Here is a 20,923-nt window from a genome sequence, read left to right on the forward strand (position 1 = left end):
AAAAAGGTTTAAAATTCATGGATGTTCCTAATTAATTATTTCTTTCCCACATACGTCACCATCTGATTTCATGCACTTAAAACCAAGGGGGATGAGCATGTTCATCTACCACTTTCAAGCAAAAAAAAAAAAAAAAAAAAAAAGGATCCCTCTTTTGTCTTTATTTCCCCTCCATCCATATGTATTTTCCCTGCACATCTGAGAAACCTTTGGAAATTAAACAGCTGAATGGAGGTGGTAGCTGGATATTTAATCTACACACTCAAATACAAGAGAGGAAAACTCTGGGGTTTTTAGGATCATCTCCAGTCGCTGCTCAGCTGTGGGACCCTGAACCTCAGCACTTTCCATTGTTTCCTTTCACCCATCTCTAAAACTCAGGCTTTGATCTCTTCTGTAGAAACCCTTTGATGCAAAGGTTTAGATGGAAGCAAATTATTGTCGGTAGTTTGATCCCCAGGTTTGGCTGTGTCAGCTTTCCACGTTACCTAATGTTGCAGCAAATCTAACCCCTGACTTTGGTCTCTTCTTTTTCACCCCTTAGGTTTTTAACAATCATTATTTACAAGTGACCATTGATGACTTGAGACCTGAACCCAGCAAAATCTCAATGCTTTGCCATGCAGATTCCTTGGGGATCTTGCCAATACAGTGGTGCCTTAAAAATGGAGTCAATCTCACACCTCCCAAGGGTTTGTATTCCTTCTCAGTGATTTTTGGGTTTACTCTGAAGCACATTTGCTTGTTATTATTGCCTTTAAAATGGTGTTGGTAGTTGCTGCAGAGCATGAGCTGAAGTATCTCAAGCCAGAGTAGTTCTCTGGAGTGTTTGGGACTGTTCTGGCTCCTACCAGCCCATGAACATCTCAACAAATGTTTCTTGCTGGTGGATTGATGTCTGTGTGCTCTGAAGTCTGATTAAGGCTCGTGAAATCCTCATGAATTCCTGTGGGATGAATCCTAGCAGTTCTTTGTGTGTGTAGAGAGCAAAAGGAGCATTAAAAGTCCAATCACTGCAGAGGCAAACCCTGTTTCATCCACGTCGGTACAACACTGAGGCCAAGCAGAGCTCCTAAATCTGAATGTCTGAGCTAAAAACAGCTGCCTGCCTGCCCAGGAGTGTGGAGGGATTTCCTTGGCTGTTTCAACAAATCCCAGGGCACACTGCAAGCAGTGTTCAGCTCAGAGCCAGGACAAACAGCCTCCAGCCCTGTTGTTCCTCAACTTTGTAGCAGTGCAGTTAATTACTCCCAACTTCAGACAACCACCTGTGGTGCCCTAGCAATATTTCTTTGCTTGCAAAATGTGTTGGTTCCCTGGAATTTCAGGTTTTTGAATCTGGCTGGGTGGTTGGTCCGTTGCCAAAAATCAGCGTTGCTTGGGAGTAAGAAATGCCTCGGGGAAAAAAAAAATCAAGCTAAGTTTTGTGTTTTGCCTTCATTTTGGAAAAAGCATGATGCTGCCAAACCCAGGAAAGGGAAGGGTAATTCCCTACCAGATTCAGAATCCTCTTTTGTATATCCAGAGTGCTTCTTCAGCACATGTAATTTGAAATTCCTACCAAAGTCCTGTATAGGGTGCATCCATGATTGCTCTGCTGCTTCTGCTGAAATTAATCTGCTGTCTGGGGCTTCAGCTCTCTCCTGCTGAAACCCAGGTGTAATGGTAATTCCTGTGTAAGCACTCACTGATACTGGCCAGAAAAGTTGCTAGAAATCAAAGTAAATGGAATATTTTGGGGATTTTCCACCTAGATTTACGTGCAGCGTGCCTAGGCAGGATAATTATCTGAAAGAGACCATAGGCTTAAAAATTTCTAATCCATGCTGACACAAAGCCTGTTTGAGATGGTGGTTTATGGGTCAAGTGTGTGTGAAGTCTGTTTTAGATGCCAACATTTGAAGGCATATCTGAAGCATCTGTCATGTGAATATTTTTCAGCTTGGCCAGGTCTAGTAGGAGGTGTCCCTGCCCATGGCAGAGGGGTGGAACTGGGTCACTTTCCAAGCCCCTTCCAGCCCAAACCATTCTGTGATTCTATGGTTCTGTGATCTTGTGTGGTGCCTGGTTATCGGGATCCACCTGGGCACCTAAGGAGGTGCAGAAAGTCTCTCCTTATTCCCCCGGTGAAAATCAAATTTGCTTTCTGCTCTGACATCAGAAATCCTGGGGGGAAGCTATTAAAAAGGCATAAAGCCAGTGGCAGATAGATGCATTCTATGTGTTGCTGGGTTTTTTTTGTGCTGTGTATAAAGGCTGCATGTTCAAACTGAATCCTAGCATCTTAAAACCTTTTCTATGGGCAGACACGTTCTTTGAGTTACTAAAATGTTAATCAGATATTAGAATGAGTTATTTGAAAATAAACACAAACTAAACACAACAAAAACTCAAAAACCACTAAAAAAGAAAGCAGATGGAAAGTGAAAAACATCCGAACCCCGGTTAATTTAGGCTTGACAAGGAGGTTTTGTGATCTCAAAATCAACTGATTTTTTTTTTTGTCAGAACAATATGCCAGGTTGGGATATTGGAGTTTAGAGTCCTTTATTTGTCTGATATCCATTCTCTTTCCTTTTTGCTTATCAAGGCTTTATTGAAGACAAACAAAGAGTAAATGGGTCATGAACAGGAGGTGCAAATATTTACTACTCGAAATAGAGAGCAGTATTTTCCTGTACAGTGCCAAAAATGAATACTCATTAACTGCTGCTGTATAAACATTTAACAAGCTCTGTTTATATTTATTAAAGCAGGATTTATAGACCACTTCCCTTTAGAGTAACAATCATTGTTTTATGAGCTATTATTAAGTGGGGGAAAAAAAAACCATTTTGATAATGTTCCTAGTTGTAAAGCTCACTAAGGAAAAGCCACTTCCAAAACCTCCAGTACATTTGTATTGTTATATTTGCTTTGAATTAGTTTCTGATGCTGGGTTCTTCCATGCCCAGACCTGAGGTGGCAAACATGGTGGAGGTGTTGCATGTTTGAGGAGTAGTGCAAACGCAGCTCTCAGTGCTGTCCCTTGGGCTGAGCCTTCCAGGGTGTCAGTGCTGTGTGTTGATGGGAGGCAGTGGGCACCTGGTACCTCCCTGTGTGCTGAGGGAGGCAGCTGGGAGCAGGATCACAGAATCGGGGATCAGTGAGGTTGGAAAAGACCTCCAGGCAAGCTGGGTCATTGAGTCCAACCTTTGATGGCCACCTTATCACCAGACTACAGCACTGTGTCCAGTTGTTTCTTATCACTTCAGGGTGGCCACTCCACCCCTTCCCTGGGAAGCCCATTCCAATGCCTGACAACCCTTTCAGTGGAGAAATTCTTTCTAATATCCACCCTGACCCTCCCCTAGTGCAGTTTAGTGCTGTTCCCTCTGCTCCTGTCCCTGTTCCCCCTGGCTGTCCCCTGTGGCATTCACATTCTCTGAAAAATCCCTTCACCCAGGATTTTCTCCTGGGAAGTTGAGAAGCTTCAGAGAAAAAGGAAAACAAATTTTTATCTCATTTGCTTCTCCTGTGTTGTGCTCACGTGTGGCATGTGTTTGGAGATTTTTTATTTAACAGGTGGTTGTTTTATTGGTTTCTTCTGTGGGTTGTTTTCACTCTTTGGCCAGTTGGTGCCAAGAGTGTCTGAAGAGAGTGTCTGAAGAGAGTGTCTGAAGAGACTCTGAAAAGAGTCACAAGTTTTCATTATTATCTTTTTAGCCTTCTGCAAGTATCCTTTCTGTATTATTTAGTATAGTTTAGTATTGTATTCTTTAGTATAATATAGTATCATAAAACAATAAATTAGCCTTCTGAGAACATGGAGTCAGATTCATCATTCCTTCCTTCATCGGGGCATCCTGCAAATGCAGTAGTCCCCTCCTGGCAGGGACTTGTGCAGAGCCACAAGGTCCCCCCAGAGCCTCCTTTTCTCCAGGCTGAGCCCCTTCCCAGCTCCCTCCAGTTCTCCAGAACCTTCCCAGCTCCATTTCTTCCCTGGACAGCTCCAGCCCCTCCAGGGCTCTGTGGCCATGAAGGCCCAGAACCGGCCACAGCCCTCAGGGTGCAGCCTCACCATGCAAAGGCCACAGACAAATATGAGCTCATTTGAAGTCAATTCCTGGCTGTTCCCCTCTTGGAACCCTCCCTGTGCCGCTGCAGTGAGTTATTTTTACCTCCCCTGCTGCCCTCCCGGGTTCCATTCCTGCTCTGTGGCCATGAAGGCCCAGAACTGGCCACAGCCCTCAAGGTGTGGCTTCACCATGCAAAGGCCACGGACACATCAGAGCTTATGTGAAATCAATTCCTGGGTGTTCCCCTCTTGGAATCCTCCCTGTGGTGCTGCAGTGAAGTTATTTTTTACCTCCCCAGCTGCCCTCCCGGGTTCCATTCCTGCTGAAGCCTGAAGGAAAAGGGCTTCCAGTGGTTCCAGTGGGGCAGGGCAGAGCGGGGCTCTTGTGTGGGGACAGCACAGTCTGGTTCTTGTACCTCACTAAAACACCTCTAATGGGCCTTTTCCATCCACTCTGACCAGATCTCTGTAGCTTAAAATCAAGATGCAAACCCCACCCATGAGGGGTTTAAATTGGAGATAAAAATAAGAGGTGAAGTGTTTTTTCTGTGATATTTTTTGAAGAATTTTCTTTGCCCAAGGATTTTTTCCTGGGAAGCTGAGAAGCCTCAGAGAGGAATGAGAACAATAATTATCTGATTGTTGCTTTTGTGTTTGTTGCTTTGGAATGTGGCTTAGATATTGTTTACCAACAGGTGAATGTTTGATTGATTCTGTGTGAATTGTTTTAACGACCAATCGTGGTCTAGCTGTGTCGAGGTTCTGAGGAATTACAGGTTTTTATTATTTATTCTTGTTAAACCTTCTGATGTATCTTCTTTCTTTCTTTAGTATAGTTTTAGTATAACATTTTAAATAAAACTATTATAATTAATATAATATAAAATAATATAATACTAAATCAGCTGTCTGAAAACAAGAAATCAGATTCTTATCTCTCACCTCATCCTAGAAACCCTCACAAACACCACAAAGTGTGAAGAAAATACTGTTGCAGAAATTGTTAAAAAACAATGCAAGCATATTTTTTGTATGGAAAAAGGAACATTCTTTATAAGTATCTACCCTTTTTTTCCTTGCCTGTGCATGTTTAGTTTTTTAATTATTATGCACTTTAATGCCCCACAGAGACAGGCATCGTAGCTCAAGGCTTTATCTCAGTAATTTGTTTGTCATGAATGCAATTACTAGGACTAGAAATCATCTTATCCTAGATACTTGGATCTTAGCAGGGTGCTTGGCAAGTTATTTTCAAAAATTTTGCCTCCTATTTTTGGGATTTGGCATACTGATAGGAGATTACACTCAGTATTCCAGTCCTTGCCTATAAAAAAAAAGTCACAATTTTCATTGTCATAAATGATTCATTCACATTTGATCTTGAGTGTTCCTTTTTGACTATCAATGCAAAAGGCATTTAGGGATGTTCTGTGAAATGAGGCCAGGCTGAGATTTGAAGGGAGGTTGAGGGGAGAATTTGGCCTTTGGGTGACTCCTGAAACTTTCAAGTAAGAGTAGTTCTGCAGTAATGTCATTAGAGTATCCTCAAGCCCCTGGTCAGGATTAGCACTCACTGGTTTCAAGCACTGCAAAAATAGAGACTTAAGAGGCAGGCCAAAAAAAAGCCCCCAAAAGCAAATTTAAAAAACCCCCAACATTTCTGTCCCAAGAATTTATTGCCTAAATTGCCAAGTAGGAATAGTGGATGAGCAGAGGTCTGATTTTTCTTTCTGTGATGGGACTCCTTGAGAGATGCTCATAGAAAGGAATCCCTTTATTTCACCTAGAAGCAGAGGCTGAAGGGATGATCTGCTTGTTGAGGCTGTTTGAGGAAGATCTGCATTCATTTTCCTGCTCTGCTCCAGATTTCTGTAACATTTTTGCTGGGATGGGATTCAGCTCACACACCCTGAGCTGCTGGGGAGCCAGTCAGGAAGGGTGCATGAATGAAGAGAGGGGAATTGATCTCCTGCTTTGAAAGGGAGGATGGATCAGCTTCTGATTGTGCTGATCCCCACCCTGTCCACTCCTGAAGGAGGAGCAAATATCCCATGTCCAGCTCCATGACCTTGTCCACCTTTTAGACAGCTAAAAGCAGCAGAAAGAAGTCCATAACTAGCCCCATGTGGAAATTTGGTACAGTGGCACTTGTCATTAGTTATGGGTTTGTTAAAAGCTGGGAGATGCTCACAGAAAATGGAAAATAGGGAAAATAATTCAGTCTTACTACTTTTTAATGGAGACTTGGCAGTGAAATGCAGGAGGTGTGTGCAGGAGTAGAGGCTGGAGGAGCCATTGGCTCTCATGGTGTGTGACCAGGGGTCCTGCTGGCACTTCAGGGGTCACTGAGGCAGGATGAGATGCTGAAACACAAATATTCATCTCCTTGTGGTCTCTTCTGTCCTCTCTCTGTGGTGTGGAGTGGTGGCTGATGGCTCTTTTTGTTTTGTCCTCCTGCAGGTTACTCTGGCCAGGACTTTGACTGGGCAGACTACCAGAAGCAGTGTGGAGCTGAGGCAGCACCTCACCTGTGCTTTAGAAATGTAAGTTCTTCCTTTTGCTCCTGTGCAGCCATGTGAAACAAAACAGCTTGCACAGAAAAGGTGCTGCAAGGCTTTGAGGGTTCCTCCCAGAGCACCATGAGACTGCCTTAGGAAGGAAACTGGGGGAATCTTCCAGGTCTCCATCCCTAAAAGAGAAAAAAACTTATTTTAGTCTTGTCTTTATCTGTAATTATCCTGCTCTTCATCCCCTCTCTGGTTTTGTACAGCACTAAAAGGATCTCATCTGGTTATTGCTGTTAATTCAAGTGCTGCTAAAAATAATTCAGGTAAAGAAATTGCATAGTATCATTTGTCCCTTTTTACATTTTAGGTGTTTTCTCTGTATCCCAGGGATACAGAGAAACCAAACCACATGTATTAAAATGATAAATGTTGAAAAAGTATGAGAGGATGATTAACCCTCATGAATGCTCTGGTCCTTGGGACAGTTCATGTCCTTCCTTGATGCAGCAACAGTGATGTGAGAGTGATGGATGCCATTAAGATTCACAGCTTTTGAAATAATCTTTTGCAGGCTGTTTTATGGCAATGACAGTCCTGTGTGGCTTGATCTGACAGGTATTCATTGCTTGGGGAAAGGCAGATGTAGCCTTCTGCCTTTTCCAGCAACCTGGTGCTCTCCTTCACGTGCCCATCAACTGATGGAGGTTGAGATCCCATCAATAACTGAAAATACTCCTGATGGTGGTACCTAAATGTTAGTGGTGCACCTAAAATGAGCATGGAAAGCTTTGCAAAATAAAGTGGTGTGGTGAATGATGGACAGACAGGTTTCTGTAGGAATTGTACAGCTTTTCACTGGGCTCAGAAGTCACAGAACTGAGGGATGTGGTGATTATGGAAGCAGAATGGAGACAGGTACCAGCTGTGGTTTTCCATGGCCTTCCTCATCTGTGGTGGCCTAGAGGCAGCCTGGCTAGGAAGCTTTGAGGGTGAATTAGTGAATTTTTTATTGATGAGCTCACAGTACCATGAACAGAGTCTGACTTGGGAGTCAAACCAGAGTAAGGGTTTCTTTGCCCCTCTTCCTAAAGGGACTTAAAGCAAAGATTTCCAGCAGCACTAAGGGAAGCTGGACAGTGCTGCATCACACCAGTACAGTGGGGCTATTTTTTCATTTCTCTTCTGCAAGCATCCCCACCTTTTCTTTATATCTCTTTTCATTTTGCCAAGTAGTGGATCTCTTCTGTCAGCAGTGGCAGCCTTGAGAAAAGTCTCTGCATAATATCCTCTAAGATTAAGTCAGGTCTGGGCATTTTTTGGTCCTTTTTTTTTTAAGGAAACATTCCCCATATGAACATGTGCCTCTTATTCTTCCACTCTCAATAACACAATTCTTTTCAGAGGGAACTGCTCTGCTGTCACTTGTGCAGCCCCCTGGCTGGCTGGTCCCCTTGAATTGTGGCTGTGAGGGGCTCTTTGATGGAAGCTTTTTTTGCATCTCCCACCCCGTGCAGCCAGACATGGTGCTGGCAGTGGAGGTGCTGTAGCTGTTTCCCCAGAAGGGATTTTTAACAAGGAGAGGCAGTTATGGAATGGATTGACGTGCCCAAATGCTTAGTAAAATAAACTCCACCTAACTGTTTTGCCATTGATTTTGTATAAATGAGCCTCCAGCACTGAACTGCAATGAAAGGAGCCAGGGTGATGATAAATGGCATTTCCTTGTTAGGCAACATAAAAGGCATTTAAACAAACTCAGCCTGCATTCCTGCAGCCCTGGCCATTAGCAGCTTTTGCAGGGTGAAGCTGAACTGTGTGCTGAGCAAGGCTTGAGGCAGTCCAAGGTGTGTTTGAGAGTACCAGCATGTTCTTGGATGGAAAAGACACCAAAGCCATGAGTTTTTAGTCTCTCAGAGAGCTCTCAATGGTTATTCAAGGTGATGTGCCCATGGTCCTTGGTGTAATACCAATAGGAGAAGGGTTGAATTTGAGCCTGGCTTCCAGTTTCTCACATAGGATGAGTGTTTGGTGTCATTTTGTGTCAGTGGCAATTACTACCCATCCCAATTATTATTGTGAAAAATCTCATCTCAGGGAGGGAACCCTCTCTGTGCTACTGTGTGCAGAGAGATGCAGAGCAGGTGGAACAGAGGGGAGGGAAATCCAAGGAGAGCCCTCGTATGGACACAGGTATTGCATTAGTGTGTTTTCAGGGACAGTGGTGGGGGAGATCCTGGGAAGGGACTGAGAATAAGTGATAGGAGGGGACACTGGCAGGAACAGTGGCAATCAGCACAACTGGATCCATCTACACTCCAGCTAATGTGCCTGAAAGCCTTGTTCATTGAGCTTAAAATGGAATCACAGGATGGTTTGGGTTGGAAGGATCATTAAAGATTGTCTAACTCCAGTCCCCTCATCCCATGGGCACTGCTGCCAGCCACTAGATTGGGTTTCTTAGAGGTCTATCCATGAAAACTCCATGAAGAAAAGCATACTTGAAAAGGTTACTCAGATAGCTTCAGTCAGCTTGGGTGACTGAATGCTTGAAGAGGTTTCTCTGGTCTCAGGCAAGATGGTTTTTAGCTTTATCAGGTTTCTCCTAGGAAGGTGAGAGATGCTTAAGCACAGGAGTTCTGGGAACCCTCTGGGTAGTATCACATTAACAGAAAATGATCATTGGCAAACATTCAGACATCCTTGGAGCTGATGTGGAGAAACCTCCTCCCAGTCCCTCAGGAGTCAGGAATAGGAGTAGAACATGACACGCATTTCATCACTGAGTTTTCTTATGGGCGTTGGTGCAAACCTGCTCCTGCATGGGCTCCTCTCTCCAGGGTCACAGCCTCCTCTGGGTATCCATCTCCTCTGACTGGGATCCTCCAGGGGCAGCAGATGGGTCTCCACTCCCCTGCAGACCCCCATGTGCTGCAGGGGCACAGCTGCCTCACCCTAGGCTACACCAGCACAGCTGTGATTTGGTCAGGATGCCTTTGCATTCTTCAGAGTATCCTGCCCTTCCAGCAGAAAGCAAACCATGCTAAATTTATGCTCCCCAGCAGACAGTCTGGTTGAAATTGCAGTGCTGCAGTGCCATGTTTCAGCATTGTCTCCTGCCTCTTTTCAGACATCCTTCAGCCGTGGCTTCACCAAGAACATGAAGCTGGAGGCAGTGAACCCCAGGAATCCTGCAGAGATTTGTGTGGCTTCCATCACCTCAGTGAAAGGACGGCTGATGTGGCTGCACCTGGAAGGTACATGCTCTGAAGGCTGCTTGTGTTTGTCTGCTGCACTCACACTCTCACTCTCTCTCTCTCACTCTCTCTCTCTCTCTCTCTCTCTCTCTCTCTCTCTCTCTCTCTCTCTCTCTTAATTTTATCCTTCATCCTCTGCACAAAATTGCTCTCTCCTGCTTTTCAGTTTTATACACATTGACCAGTTGTGTGTCATGAGGAATTACATTTTCCTGCTCTTACTATGGGGGAGCTGCAAGTTCCTCCACCCTTCCATCCACGTAGTCTTTATCACTATGATAACAACCTCCTCCCTGCCATCATCATCCTTCCTAGGAATAGAAGTTAGCCTCACTTGTGCAGCTGAGACTTCTACAGCAGTTCCCAACCTGACAGTTTGTACAGGAGGAGAGGTCTCTAATCAAAGCCCTTAAAGTTGGTAAAAATTTTGACAGGTAGCCCAAAAGATTATAATTCCTCCCAAGTGTTTGCTTTTGGTAGAGCTGTGTGCAATGGCAGGTTTTGGTTTTTAACTCTAAGGTAATTGTTTGCCTTCTAGCTCAAGGTAGCAAAAGCTTATCTGGAGCCTGGTCTGGACACAGGGCAAATTTTTTTTTTTAACTGCTGGAATCTACAGTTGTTTGAAATTTCATTCTCACTAAGGCTGTTGTTGAATTTTCACCCATCTGATCAAGGAAATTGACCCATTTTGGGAACTTCTTTTCTTAAATGACCAGGTGCCTTCACTTGTATATGCCAAAGATGTGGATAGATGCAGGAGGAGGGCAACACACTCCCACCTTGCTTCCTTCCCTCATCTCTTTCTTCCTGCCTCTTACTCTTAATTTTTTAAAGGATATTTTTTTACAGCTTGCCATAAAAAACCCCTGTGTACATCTATTTTCTTTTGAGTTCTGATATATAGGTGCTTTAAGCTTGGTTTATATCTCAATACCAGGAATTGAATGATCTGTCGTAAACAGAAAAGATGCAAAAGACTGCAGAAAATAGAAAGAAATCTTTGCTGCTCTAGGAATACATCACTACAGTATGCACAGTGTTATGCAAAAAGCAGGCATTAAAAAAAAAAACCCACAACCAAAAAAACCCTGCTTGCAGAGTTGTAAAATAAATGTGGCTTGAAGTGTGGCATGGGTTTTTTGGACTCCATTAATATAGTGTTGTTTCTGCCTGATTATTTATACTCTGGAAGCAGCAAGGCTCCCCAGCTTCCATGGGAGCCCCTCACTGAAGACCTCAGGTCCCACCATTTATCACAGGCACCTCTGCAGCTTTCATTGTTTTCCCCCCAGTTTCCCAGTTTGACAGCCCAGGCTGCAGCCATAAACCAGGAGCACAGGAGTTAAGCAGGGTTGAGTTACACATGAGGGAACACTGTGTGATAAATCACACTTTGTACAGTAGCAAAACCCTAAACTCGAAGGCGAGCATTTAATGAGCAGCAGTGCGGTTCCCCCGTGGTGGAGAAGCTCAGGACTGATGGGATGCTCTGTGCTCTCTGCTACTTTATTACTCATCATCTGCATTGTTAATTTTTACTGGTTCATTTTAGATTTTAGAGCTTGAAGCTTTCTGGTGTGAATTTATACAAGTAATAATGCACGCTCCCTGCACAGCCCAGGAATTTGAGGAAAACCCTTTGGTTAATCACTTCTCCAGGGAGGTTTCCTGTAATTTCCCCTTTTACAGTTTTCTAGAGTTGCTGCTCTGTTCTACCCATCCTGTAAAATTCATGGTAGACATTTTCCTCACCCTGTTTCTAGTCTCCTTTTTTTCCCTTTAACCTCCCAATTCCCATGGACATTTCTTGCTCTGAGAAGAGAGCAGCATAAAACGCAACAGATGAAACTAATGAGTCTCAAAAAGCTGTTTTCCACTCCTGTGAGTGAGGCCAAAGGAAGCAGTAAGATGTTGGAAGTGGAAAGCAAGGTTATCAACTGCCAGAGGGCAGAAGCAGTGCCAGGGAGGACAGAGTAGCTGTGAATATGTCTTACAAGAGGAACAAGATGCTGCAGGAGAACAGGCATTGTATTGTGCTCCTCAGGGTGGCTGCAGCTGTAAACTTCAGAACCAGAATGTTCATAGAACCATTTTGGTTGAAAAAGACCCTTCATGTCTCATTTATTGTTGCTTGTAAGCAGGAAAGTACGTTTCATCTGGTTACTTTATATTAATTTTGAATTGTGGAATAATTAAGATTGGAAAGGACTTCCAAAATAATTGAGTCTGTTTTGTCAGAGGAACACCATTACAATAATGAAGTAATTGGTTTTCCCACACCTGGTGACACTTCAGTGGGGTCTGTGTTGATTTCTTGCTCTGTTTAGGGCTTGATCCATGGCTTGCTCACTGTGTGCATGTCTTGCCACTGACTCACTGTTGTCACATGGGCTCCTTGCCTGGATTTGTGGTGTCAGGTGAAAGTGGAGCTCCCCACTGGAGCTTTCATCAGGTTCAAACTGAGCAGTGACCACGTGGTATTATCTCGTGGAGGGAAATGGTTTTTCAGGGAATTTCAGCTGCTGAAATCTTGTATTCAGCAAGTTGTGTCCCTCCCCTATGCCTTCATCCCATTCTCTTCTTCATATTCCAGTGTGTATTTTCAATGGGTAGTGTATGAACATGATGAAAGGCTCGGAGAAGCACCATGAGGACATCCATGGATCTACACAAACATCATAATTGCATTTTTTTCATTATTTCCTCCAGCAGTGTGATCACCAGCACTTATTTCCCTGCCTCCTTCAGGTTTTTCATGCAGCCACACTCTCTCAGAGCAGCAGGTTTATTACTGATCCAAATGCTGCACCTCAACCTCAGTGCTGTTCCCATCACAAAGTTCAATTACTGTTTCAATTACACCACAAGCCCTTGATGAACACACATTAGTGGGAAGCTCCCTGGAGTCATCTGGCTGTGCACAGTCAAACACTTGCTGCCTTTAGCAGGAGGCAAAGATGTTTTAACAGATGCCAAGGCAAGGGTGATGCAGGGGAAGCTGCTGATCCTTTGGTCCCTTTTATTAGGAGATCACCCCGTGCTGGTGCTGGAGCTCTCTCTACTGGGGTGGAATTGGCAGAGGGAGGAGGTGAAGTTGCTGGCTCAGCTGTACCAGCAACTTGAACTTGAATTGGAGTAGTTAAATGATGCCTTGACTCGGGACACAAGAGTTGTTTTAGAAAGAACTCAAAGCCAGCAGGAATATCTTCATTAGATTTCGAGTGGAAATCAGATAAATTAAGGGAAAAAAAGTAGGAAAAATTTCCTTCACTGAAAGGGTGGTCAAGCATTGGAACACAGTTTCCCAGGGTAGTGGTGGAATAACTGTCTCTAGAAGTATTCAAAAGTCATGTAGATGTGATGCTGAGTGACCTGGGTTATTGGTGGGCTTGGTAGTGATGGGTTAATGGTTGGGCTTGATGATCTTGGAGGTCTTTTCCAACCTAAATAATTCTTACATTCTGTGAGTGGGACCCACACCAATGAAGACAGGAGGTTGTCTTCTAAAGGAGGTGTAATAACCAAATTGGGAGATAATTGCTTCAAATAGAGACTTCAGGTGGAGTTTTGGAGTCAGCATCATGCCAGAGACCTTGGTGCATGTGTCCCACTTGGGATTTTTATACTGCTTCTCTCCTGTTGGGTGGCCAGCTCTTGTTTCCTGTGAGGAGCCCTAGGAGAATTCGTGACACTTCTGGACAGAAGAGTGGCCACCACTCACCCCTAAAAAATGGGACTCCAGGGCAGAGCTGCACAAAAAAGCTTCAGGGAAGCACTGGAACATAAAAGCCTCTCTCTCACATTAATACCAGCCTGGGAAAGCCTGGATACACTCTCCTGCCATTAAGAGCAAGCTTTCAACAAGTCCTTCTAACTCAGTTATGCAACATCACAAAATATCCAGGGGTCAGCCAGGCTGTCTTGTTGAGGGAAGGTGTATATGTTGAACCTCCCTGGCTCTTGGTTGATTCACTGCACACCTTCAAAGTGTTCTTAATGGGGTTTTCCTCTGAACCACATTGCACTGTAAATGTGGCAGCCCCATCCTTTCTGTCTGTGCAGAACTGAAGATGAAATGGTGCCTTATTTGCATGCAGGGAAGCAGATTTATTTTTACATGTTCCATCATTCTCTTCCCCAGGCTCGTGATGGATGCTTGGGTGGCTCTGAGCTTGGTGTTCCCATGCCTAAATCCCATTATAAATTTGTGTTTATAGGTTCACAGATGCCCTCTCCAGAGTACATTGTTGATGTGGAGTCTATGGACATTTTCCCTGTTGGCTGGTGTGAAGCAAATGCTTATAACCTCACCCCACCACACAAAGCTGTTTGTAAGTACATGGAGACCTGAGCAGTGCAGATGATATCAGGGATTTTTCCTAAGGTCTCTAATCCCATTTTTGACACTGTCAACCTACCCAGCAGACCAATAACCAGGCTGGAAGTCTACTGCAATAAATTGTAATAAATCTAATTAGTGACCAGACTGGAATGATGCAGTTTGTATTTTTCTCTGTGATCAGCCCCTCCAAAAATGGGGTTGTCTCTGCTGGGGAAGGCTGTTCCATGGTTTGGGATTGCAGAGGGGGTTGTGGGTTTGCAGAGGGGTTGTTGCTCAGTGGGCTTGTCAGAGGGAAACCAGGTTTTGTTGTGCTGAGCCAGGTTCACTCAGGCAGCTGAATGGATTAAGGACAAAGACCTCAAATTGAAAAAAAAAAACCCGATAAAATGTCAGGTGGAATGGACATACAGAGGGCATCCAGGTGCCCCTTTCCAAAACAGGATCTGCTTCATCTCAATGGAGAAATAAGTGCTGCCATTCTGTGATGGAATTTCTGCCCTTTCCCAGGGTATCTGTCCCTTATTTCACTGCCCTTGCCAGCTCAGAGATTTTCCCAGTGTTCAATTTAAATCCCCCCCACAGCACAATTAAGCCCACAGTATTTTGTCCTGCCTCCAGTGCATATTAAGAGAAATTTCTTTCCTTTCTATTTGCATTTGAAGGCAGTTCATGAGAACTCAGTGGCTTGGTGCTGTTCTCCTGTTCCAATCTCAAGCCCCCAGGTGAAAAATGGGCCTCATTGTTTATATTAATTAACATCCAAAAGGCAAATTTTAAAATGTATCATCCCTTTCAAAGAGTTAAATATGCTTAAGTTAAAAATCAGGCAGCCAGAGCCTAATTTAGGAGAATACTGCTATGGCAACATTATGCAGCCTTATCACAAGTTATTGCTGGGGATAAATTATGCTGGAGGTAATCATGCTTGTAAAATGTAATCTTATCCATATGTGTTTCTGTATGGAAAAATATTTGTGTTTTTATTTTAATTTTTTTCTTTTATGCTGATCCCATAAAACACAATATTAGCATTCCAGAGGAAAGATTAAATGTATTATTACATCCTTAAAGTAGGTTTTAATGATGTAGTGACTTACTTAAAAAATACCAAGAAAAGATGGTGATAGTAATTAAGTACCATTTCATTGTGTTCAAAGTCATTTTATAGTCAGTGCATTTACACAGCTTTTTATGCATTCTGGGTGTATTTAACCAGGACAGAAGGGGACAAAACTATTTTTTTCTTTCTTTCTTCATTTTTGCAGTGCGAAGGAAGAGGAGAATTGCAGTTGTGCAACCAGAAAAACCGTAAGTTGTCTGGAGTTTTTTTGTTATTTAAGGTGGTGTTTTCACAGGAATGCATCAGGTCTTCCAGGGGGGATAATACACAGCAGCTGTGTGGCTCTGTAACTACTGCTCAGATACTGCAGCACAGCCAACAAGAGGATTCTTTTAAGTCTGAAATATTTGTTAACATATTAGAAAGTCTCTGTAACAGCAATTTTTTGCTGGCTGAGGCTGTACAGCCCCTGTCTGATGGCCAGCAAGGGATGCTTAGGGAAGATGGACATATACCAGGAGGGCATTTCCCTGTCTAGCTCTTGCAGTTTGTAGAAACTTGAATTTAAGGGGTTTAAGGGAGGATGTTTGGAGCCTGGAGGTCTAAAGCTGACGCATCAGAGTATATTTTTAGAGAAGGGGTGGATCTGGCTCCTTCATCTGCAATACCCAGGTCTGTGATCAGCCATGGGGAAGTGGAATTGTATTGGAGGTGTCTCTGTTCCCCATCCCAGGCTGTTGCTGGTGTAGCTTTTGGTCAAGCCTGGGGAATGGTTCTGGCCCTTTGTCCTGTCTGATGCTATTAAATACACCAAATATTCTATTAAATACACCCCATTTCTCTTTTAACAGGTTACCATCCACAGTGCCTGTTGAGAAAATACCTCATGACCTCTGCCCAGTTCCTCAGCTAGACACAACAGGTAGGAATCCATATTTCAAAGACTCATGTCCTGTATGGAAGGGGAGGACCCCAGAAAGGCAGTGAGTTCTCATAGGGGTGGGGAGAGGGAACCACATCCTCAGGGGGAGTAAGGTGCAGTAAACCCACCTGATGTACAGCAGGTGAGGGTCTTGTTCTCCACGTGTCCTTCTTGGGCTGTCAGAGTTCCCCTGGAGCTTGCCCATTTCAGATGATGATGTTAACACAAGGCTAAGGAATCTCTCTGGTGGAGATGGGTGCAGGTTGTTAATTGACACCGATGAAATTGGGTACAGCAGGACCTGATGGGTCCCCTCTGTTATGTCAGGACTGTGTGGTGTGGCTGCTGCTTCTGCTAAAGGCAAATTTCTCTCCCCTTTAGGTGGGAGGCTTTGAGTGCAATATTCATCCAATTAATGGTGTGAACCCAGCAGCAGGGACAGGATTTAACTCACTTTATTTCAGCAGGCTGCGGGGCACATGTTGGCATTGCAGCCAACACCCCATTACAGTCCAGTGGGGAGAATCAGGGTCCTTTTGGGTATGATAACCAAAAAAAGCAGATAACCATTTGGAAGGCATGTGACCCACATCCAGAAGTTCCCATTTCTCTCCATGGTCTATAAAGGAGCCCAGAGTAATTAGCCCAGACAGGGAAAACTGCTCTGTAGACCCGTGCAGGGTCAGGGAATGGCACTGCAGGACTTGTGGGGTTGGACAGGAGCTGAAGAGGGGTTTCTAAGGCTCTTCACTGAGAGAATGGTGTCCCTGAGCTGACTCCCTGTCTTTGAGGCTCAGCTCATGCATCCCCTCCTGGCAGGTTGCAGTGAGTTGCTGGTGTCCCCCTGCAGTGTGAGTTCTGGAAGAGCCTTGGCTCGTGTCATGGATTAACTCCTTTCCCAGTCCTCCGTTCAGCAGGGTGTGCAGCCAAGTCAGTCACTATGAAAAATACTTCATTTTCCCATGCTGGATGGATTTGAATAGCAGAGGCTTCCCTGCCCTCTATCCCAGGGTAGAATTTTGTGCCTCCTTTATTTTTCTCCCCTTCCTCCCACATCCAGGAGGAAGAAGTGTGGAAAATAGGAAAACAGAAACTTACACACGCACAGGAGGGTTAAATTTGCAGCCTTGGAAGAATCTTGAATTGATGTAAAAATAAAGTACACAGACATTAAACAGAAAATTCATAAACCTATGTTTCTATAGTTATAAGTAAGAATATGCCTTAAGTAAGTGAGAAACTGTATTGATAAGATTGGGAAGGATTTATAATGTAAGGGTATAATTGTATATAATAAGCTAAGAGTTTAGAAGTTATAATAAAAGCATATGTGTGTACATGTGATAGCAACCCATTAGATGAAAATATACACATTACAGTAGAAGTAAGTAAAGGTGATAAATTAGAAAAAATAAAATAAACTTTGTGGCAGCTATCCATTAGATTAGAAAGTTATATATTATCTTGTAATGAAAAACTTGAGACCATTTTGAGCTATAGCTGACTACTTACTCTCTTAAATCTCATAGCCTCTAAGACTAATGTTCATTTAAACAATAAATCGTTTTTAACCCAACTGTAGTCCCATCCCTTCCATTAAAACAATGATAATAATAAAGAAATGCCCTTGATTTATGATATAAAAGTGCTGCAGGCACCTCACTGCTGCTTTCTCTTTGCAGGCACCATCAATGGGAGATACTGCTGCCCCCAGCTCTACATCAACCACCGCTGCTTCTCAGGTCCTTATTTAAACAAAGGCAGGATTGCAGAGCTACCTCAGTCTGTGGGCCCTGGCAAGTGTGTGCTGGTCCTCAAGGAGGTATGGCCCAGCTCTCTTCTGGGGGGATTTCAGTGGAAAGTATGGGTCATGGCTTGCTAGACCCAGAATTTCCAAACAATGCAGCTAAAATTGTCCTGGAGTGGTTTCCATGAGGCAAACTGCAAGCCAGGAAGAAGGGGCAGGTTTTGCCTTGTGGATATTGATGGGAGAGATGATGTTTTTGAAACATGGGGAGTTCTTTTGGTTGGAAGCAACTTCAGTGTGGGTTGCCATCAACACAGGAGCAAATAGAAGTGTCATGGAGACGTGGGCATCTCGTTTTGGAGACATAAACAGCTTCCCAAGGAGCAGGACAATGGCAGTAGCCCAGCATTGGTCCTTGTTACTTAGCACAAAAGCATCCATCAAGCTTATTATAAACTCAAGCTCATTCTGACCATGGGAACCAGTTCCAAATTCTTGAAAGGGTGAAAAGAAAACATTCGGAGTGTTGCTGTAGGGGAGATACACCTGATTCCTGGTAGCTGTTACTGAGATGAGAGAGGTGCCAGCAGCACAGAGAGCTGTGGGCAGGATGGAGGTAAAAAATGGCAGCACAATTGAAGCTCCTGGTGCTCCTCAGCCCTTTCCACCCAAGGTCTTGTCCTTACCTCCACCACTGATGCAGTGAAGCATCATCCTGTGTGTGTACCCTTTAATCCCAAAGTTTTAGGTGAGTAGCAAGTAACTCTCGTGTAATTCAGTACCAAACTGATTTTTACAGCCCCACTGTTCATTATTCCCAGTGCCAGCACAAGTTTTCTGCTGGGACCACTGGTATATTATGGTTTCTTTCACTGGAAGAGGCAAGTGAGGTGGCAGTGCCTGTTGTTTGACATCAGCTGCAAAGTTTGTCTCATTTCTGAGTTATTTTGTTGAAAACAAGTTGAAACCTGGAGCCAAATACAGTGGAGACATCAGCTACTGCCATCCAGCCATTGGACCTGGGCTAAAAAGTGGTGACTGTAAGGTAATTCTGTGTAATAAAGGCTGACTTGAAGTTAAATTAAAAAAAAAACATGGTCAGCCTTAGTTTCAGTTCTGGGGTCAGTATATCTAAGAAGCACAAATAGTTCTTTATATGTGCCAAGAACTCCTCAGCAACATTGTGAAATAAAACAAGGTATCTTCTTAAGACTCCAGATGATCTATAGCCCCCATATTTTAGAGAAATATGCTGTAAAGATTAATTGGCTTCATTGCTTACTACTTTTACTATTTTTAAGACACTTTGCTCTTCCTCTATTTAAAAAGAAAATGGACCATGACAAGTGATACCTTTTAGATCCTTGATCATCTAATGAAAGAATCCCAGATAACTTCTGCTCTTCTCTCTCTGTCCCACAGACACATCAGTATTCCAAGTTAAAAATAAAAAAGATTACTGCCCTGCTTTGAGGCCACCCTGGGATTTAGCATCTCTTGTTAGGTAGGAGTGTGGGATTATATCTCAGATAGAGGAGGGAAATTGAGTTTCTTCTCATAAGAATGCTGATCATTGAGGTCTTGAATAGGAGAAAAGAGTTGTGATCATATTTTTAGCTGTACCTTGGCAGTGAAAGTTAGGAAGGAAGTTAGGAGTTTTCCTAAGAAAACTTGGTCCATCTCAAAACTTGAGACTGTTTTCAAGAGGAATGGAGATGGGAAATGTGAGAACACCAAAGAGCTGTGATGGGAAGAAAACTGCTGAACTGCCCAGTGGCGTCAGGCACACCAGATATACTCAAAAAAGAGCCCCTGTGCACATGAAAATACATGACATGGAGAGCTTTATGAATGTCAGGTGCTTGTGAGGTGAGGCAGAGGCTTGTGATGGTGCTGCCTGATCATGTTCACTGGTGTGACTCCAGCTCACTCAGCTCTGAAAATCCAAAGGTCAGCAGCATCAAAATAAAACCTCACTGATGGATAACAGCAAAGGCTGAGCTTGCCTAACCCCCCCTGTGCTCCAAGGCACAGGTGGCTGCACCCAAACCATTCCTGATGCAGAGGGCTGAAATTAAACCACCAAAATCTCTGACTGGTCATGCTCCAGCCAAAGGAAATTTGACCAGTCTGAGATGGTTGATGTAATTTTCCATCTCCAGAGAGAGTTGGGAGCTGGTCTGGGTTTCTTCACTGGTTTTGTTTAAATCACAGTTAAATTTTTTTCTAAAATTCTGTTTGTTTGCATTTAATAGAGTGCAATATGAAGTGATACTGTTGCTAGAAGGTACCACTGTTACTGTGATGATGGACCTTTGCTGTAGGGTAAAATGACAAACCCAGTGACTCACTTGAGATACAAGAAGAGTAAAAGCCAGAGGTTTTAATATTTAAAACCAGAGGTTTTAAATATTTTTTTCCCTTCCCTGAAAAGGAAATACTTGTTCTTACAAAACACTCATTTTTTTGAACTGAGTTTAGAAGTTTACAGAGTCCTGCTGGTGACCAGCCAGCTTTGAGAAAAGTCCTGGCACTGTGGGTGCCTGTGCAGGGCTGGAGTTGATTAGGTGTCTGGGAGAATGCCCAGACAGGGCCACACTGGTATTGCAGGGTTGGGTTTTCTTTTCTTGCTCATTTCCCAGCTATTCTCATCCAACTCATACAAGCCCCGTTTCAGTGGTGAGGGGGCAGGACATCACTGCTGGTGGAAATTGGTCAGCAAGATGCCCCAGCAGCCAGCAGGGTGGGTGTAGAGGTGTGCTTAAGGAGAGCTTTTCAAACAAACTCCTGTACAGGGGTTAAATAACTCCCTGGATTTGCTGATCAAGGCACCTGATGAGCTGTGAATGAGTGTGGCAGCTCCCCAGGCACTTGATGTTTTTGAAAACCCATTTCTGGCTTCCTGACACCCGGTGTCACAGGCCAGTGCCCCTCAGTTTGAGTGGGGAGAGATGTGGGTGAGCAGCTGGAAGGGCTCACTCAGAAACTGTCTTTTCATAGCATTTTAAAATGGTTTGGATTGTATAGGACCATA

At 43.8% G+C, this 20,923-nt stretch overlaps 1 protein-coding gene across 1 annotated transcript in view; it reads left to right on the top strand.

Moving 5' to 3' along the window:
- SFMBT2 (Scm like with four mbt domains 2) overlaps positions 1–20,923 on the top strand; it is a 110,176-nt gene that overhangs the window by 67,118 nt on the left and 22,135 nt on the right. The window contains exons 9-15 of the mRNA XM_059847544.1: positions 545–692; positions 6,518–6,600; positions 9,692–9,818; positions 14,036–14,149; positions 15,426–15,468; positions 16,072–16,142; positions 17,825–17,964. Coding sequence (XP_059703527.1) covers positions 545–692; positions 6,518–6,600; positions 9,692–9,818; positions 14,036–14,149; positions 15,426–15,468; positions 16,072–16,142; positions 17,825–17,964 — 726 coding nt within the window. The remainder of the gene's footprint in view (positions 1–544; positions 693–6,517; positions 6,601–9,691; positions 9,819–14,035; positions 14,150–15,425; positions 15,469–16,071; positions 16,143–17,824; positions 17,965–20,923) is intronic.

Source organism: Haemorhous mexicanus, chromosome 5 (assembly GCF_027477595.1).
Source record: "Haemorhous mexicanus isolate bHaeMex1 chromosome 5, bHaeMex1.pri, whole genome shotgun sequence".
Classification (NCBI taxonomy): domain Eukaryota; kingdom Metazoa; phylum Chordata; class Aves; order Passeriformes; family Fringillidae; genus Haemorhous; species Haemorhous mexicanus.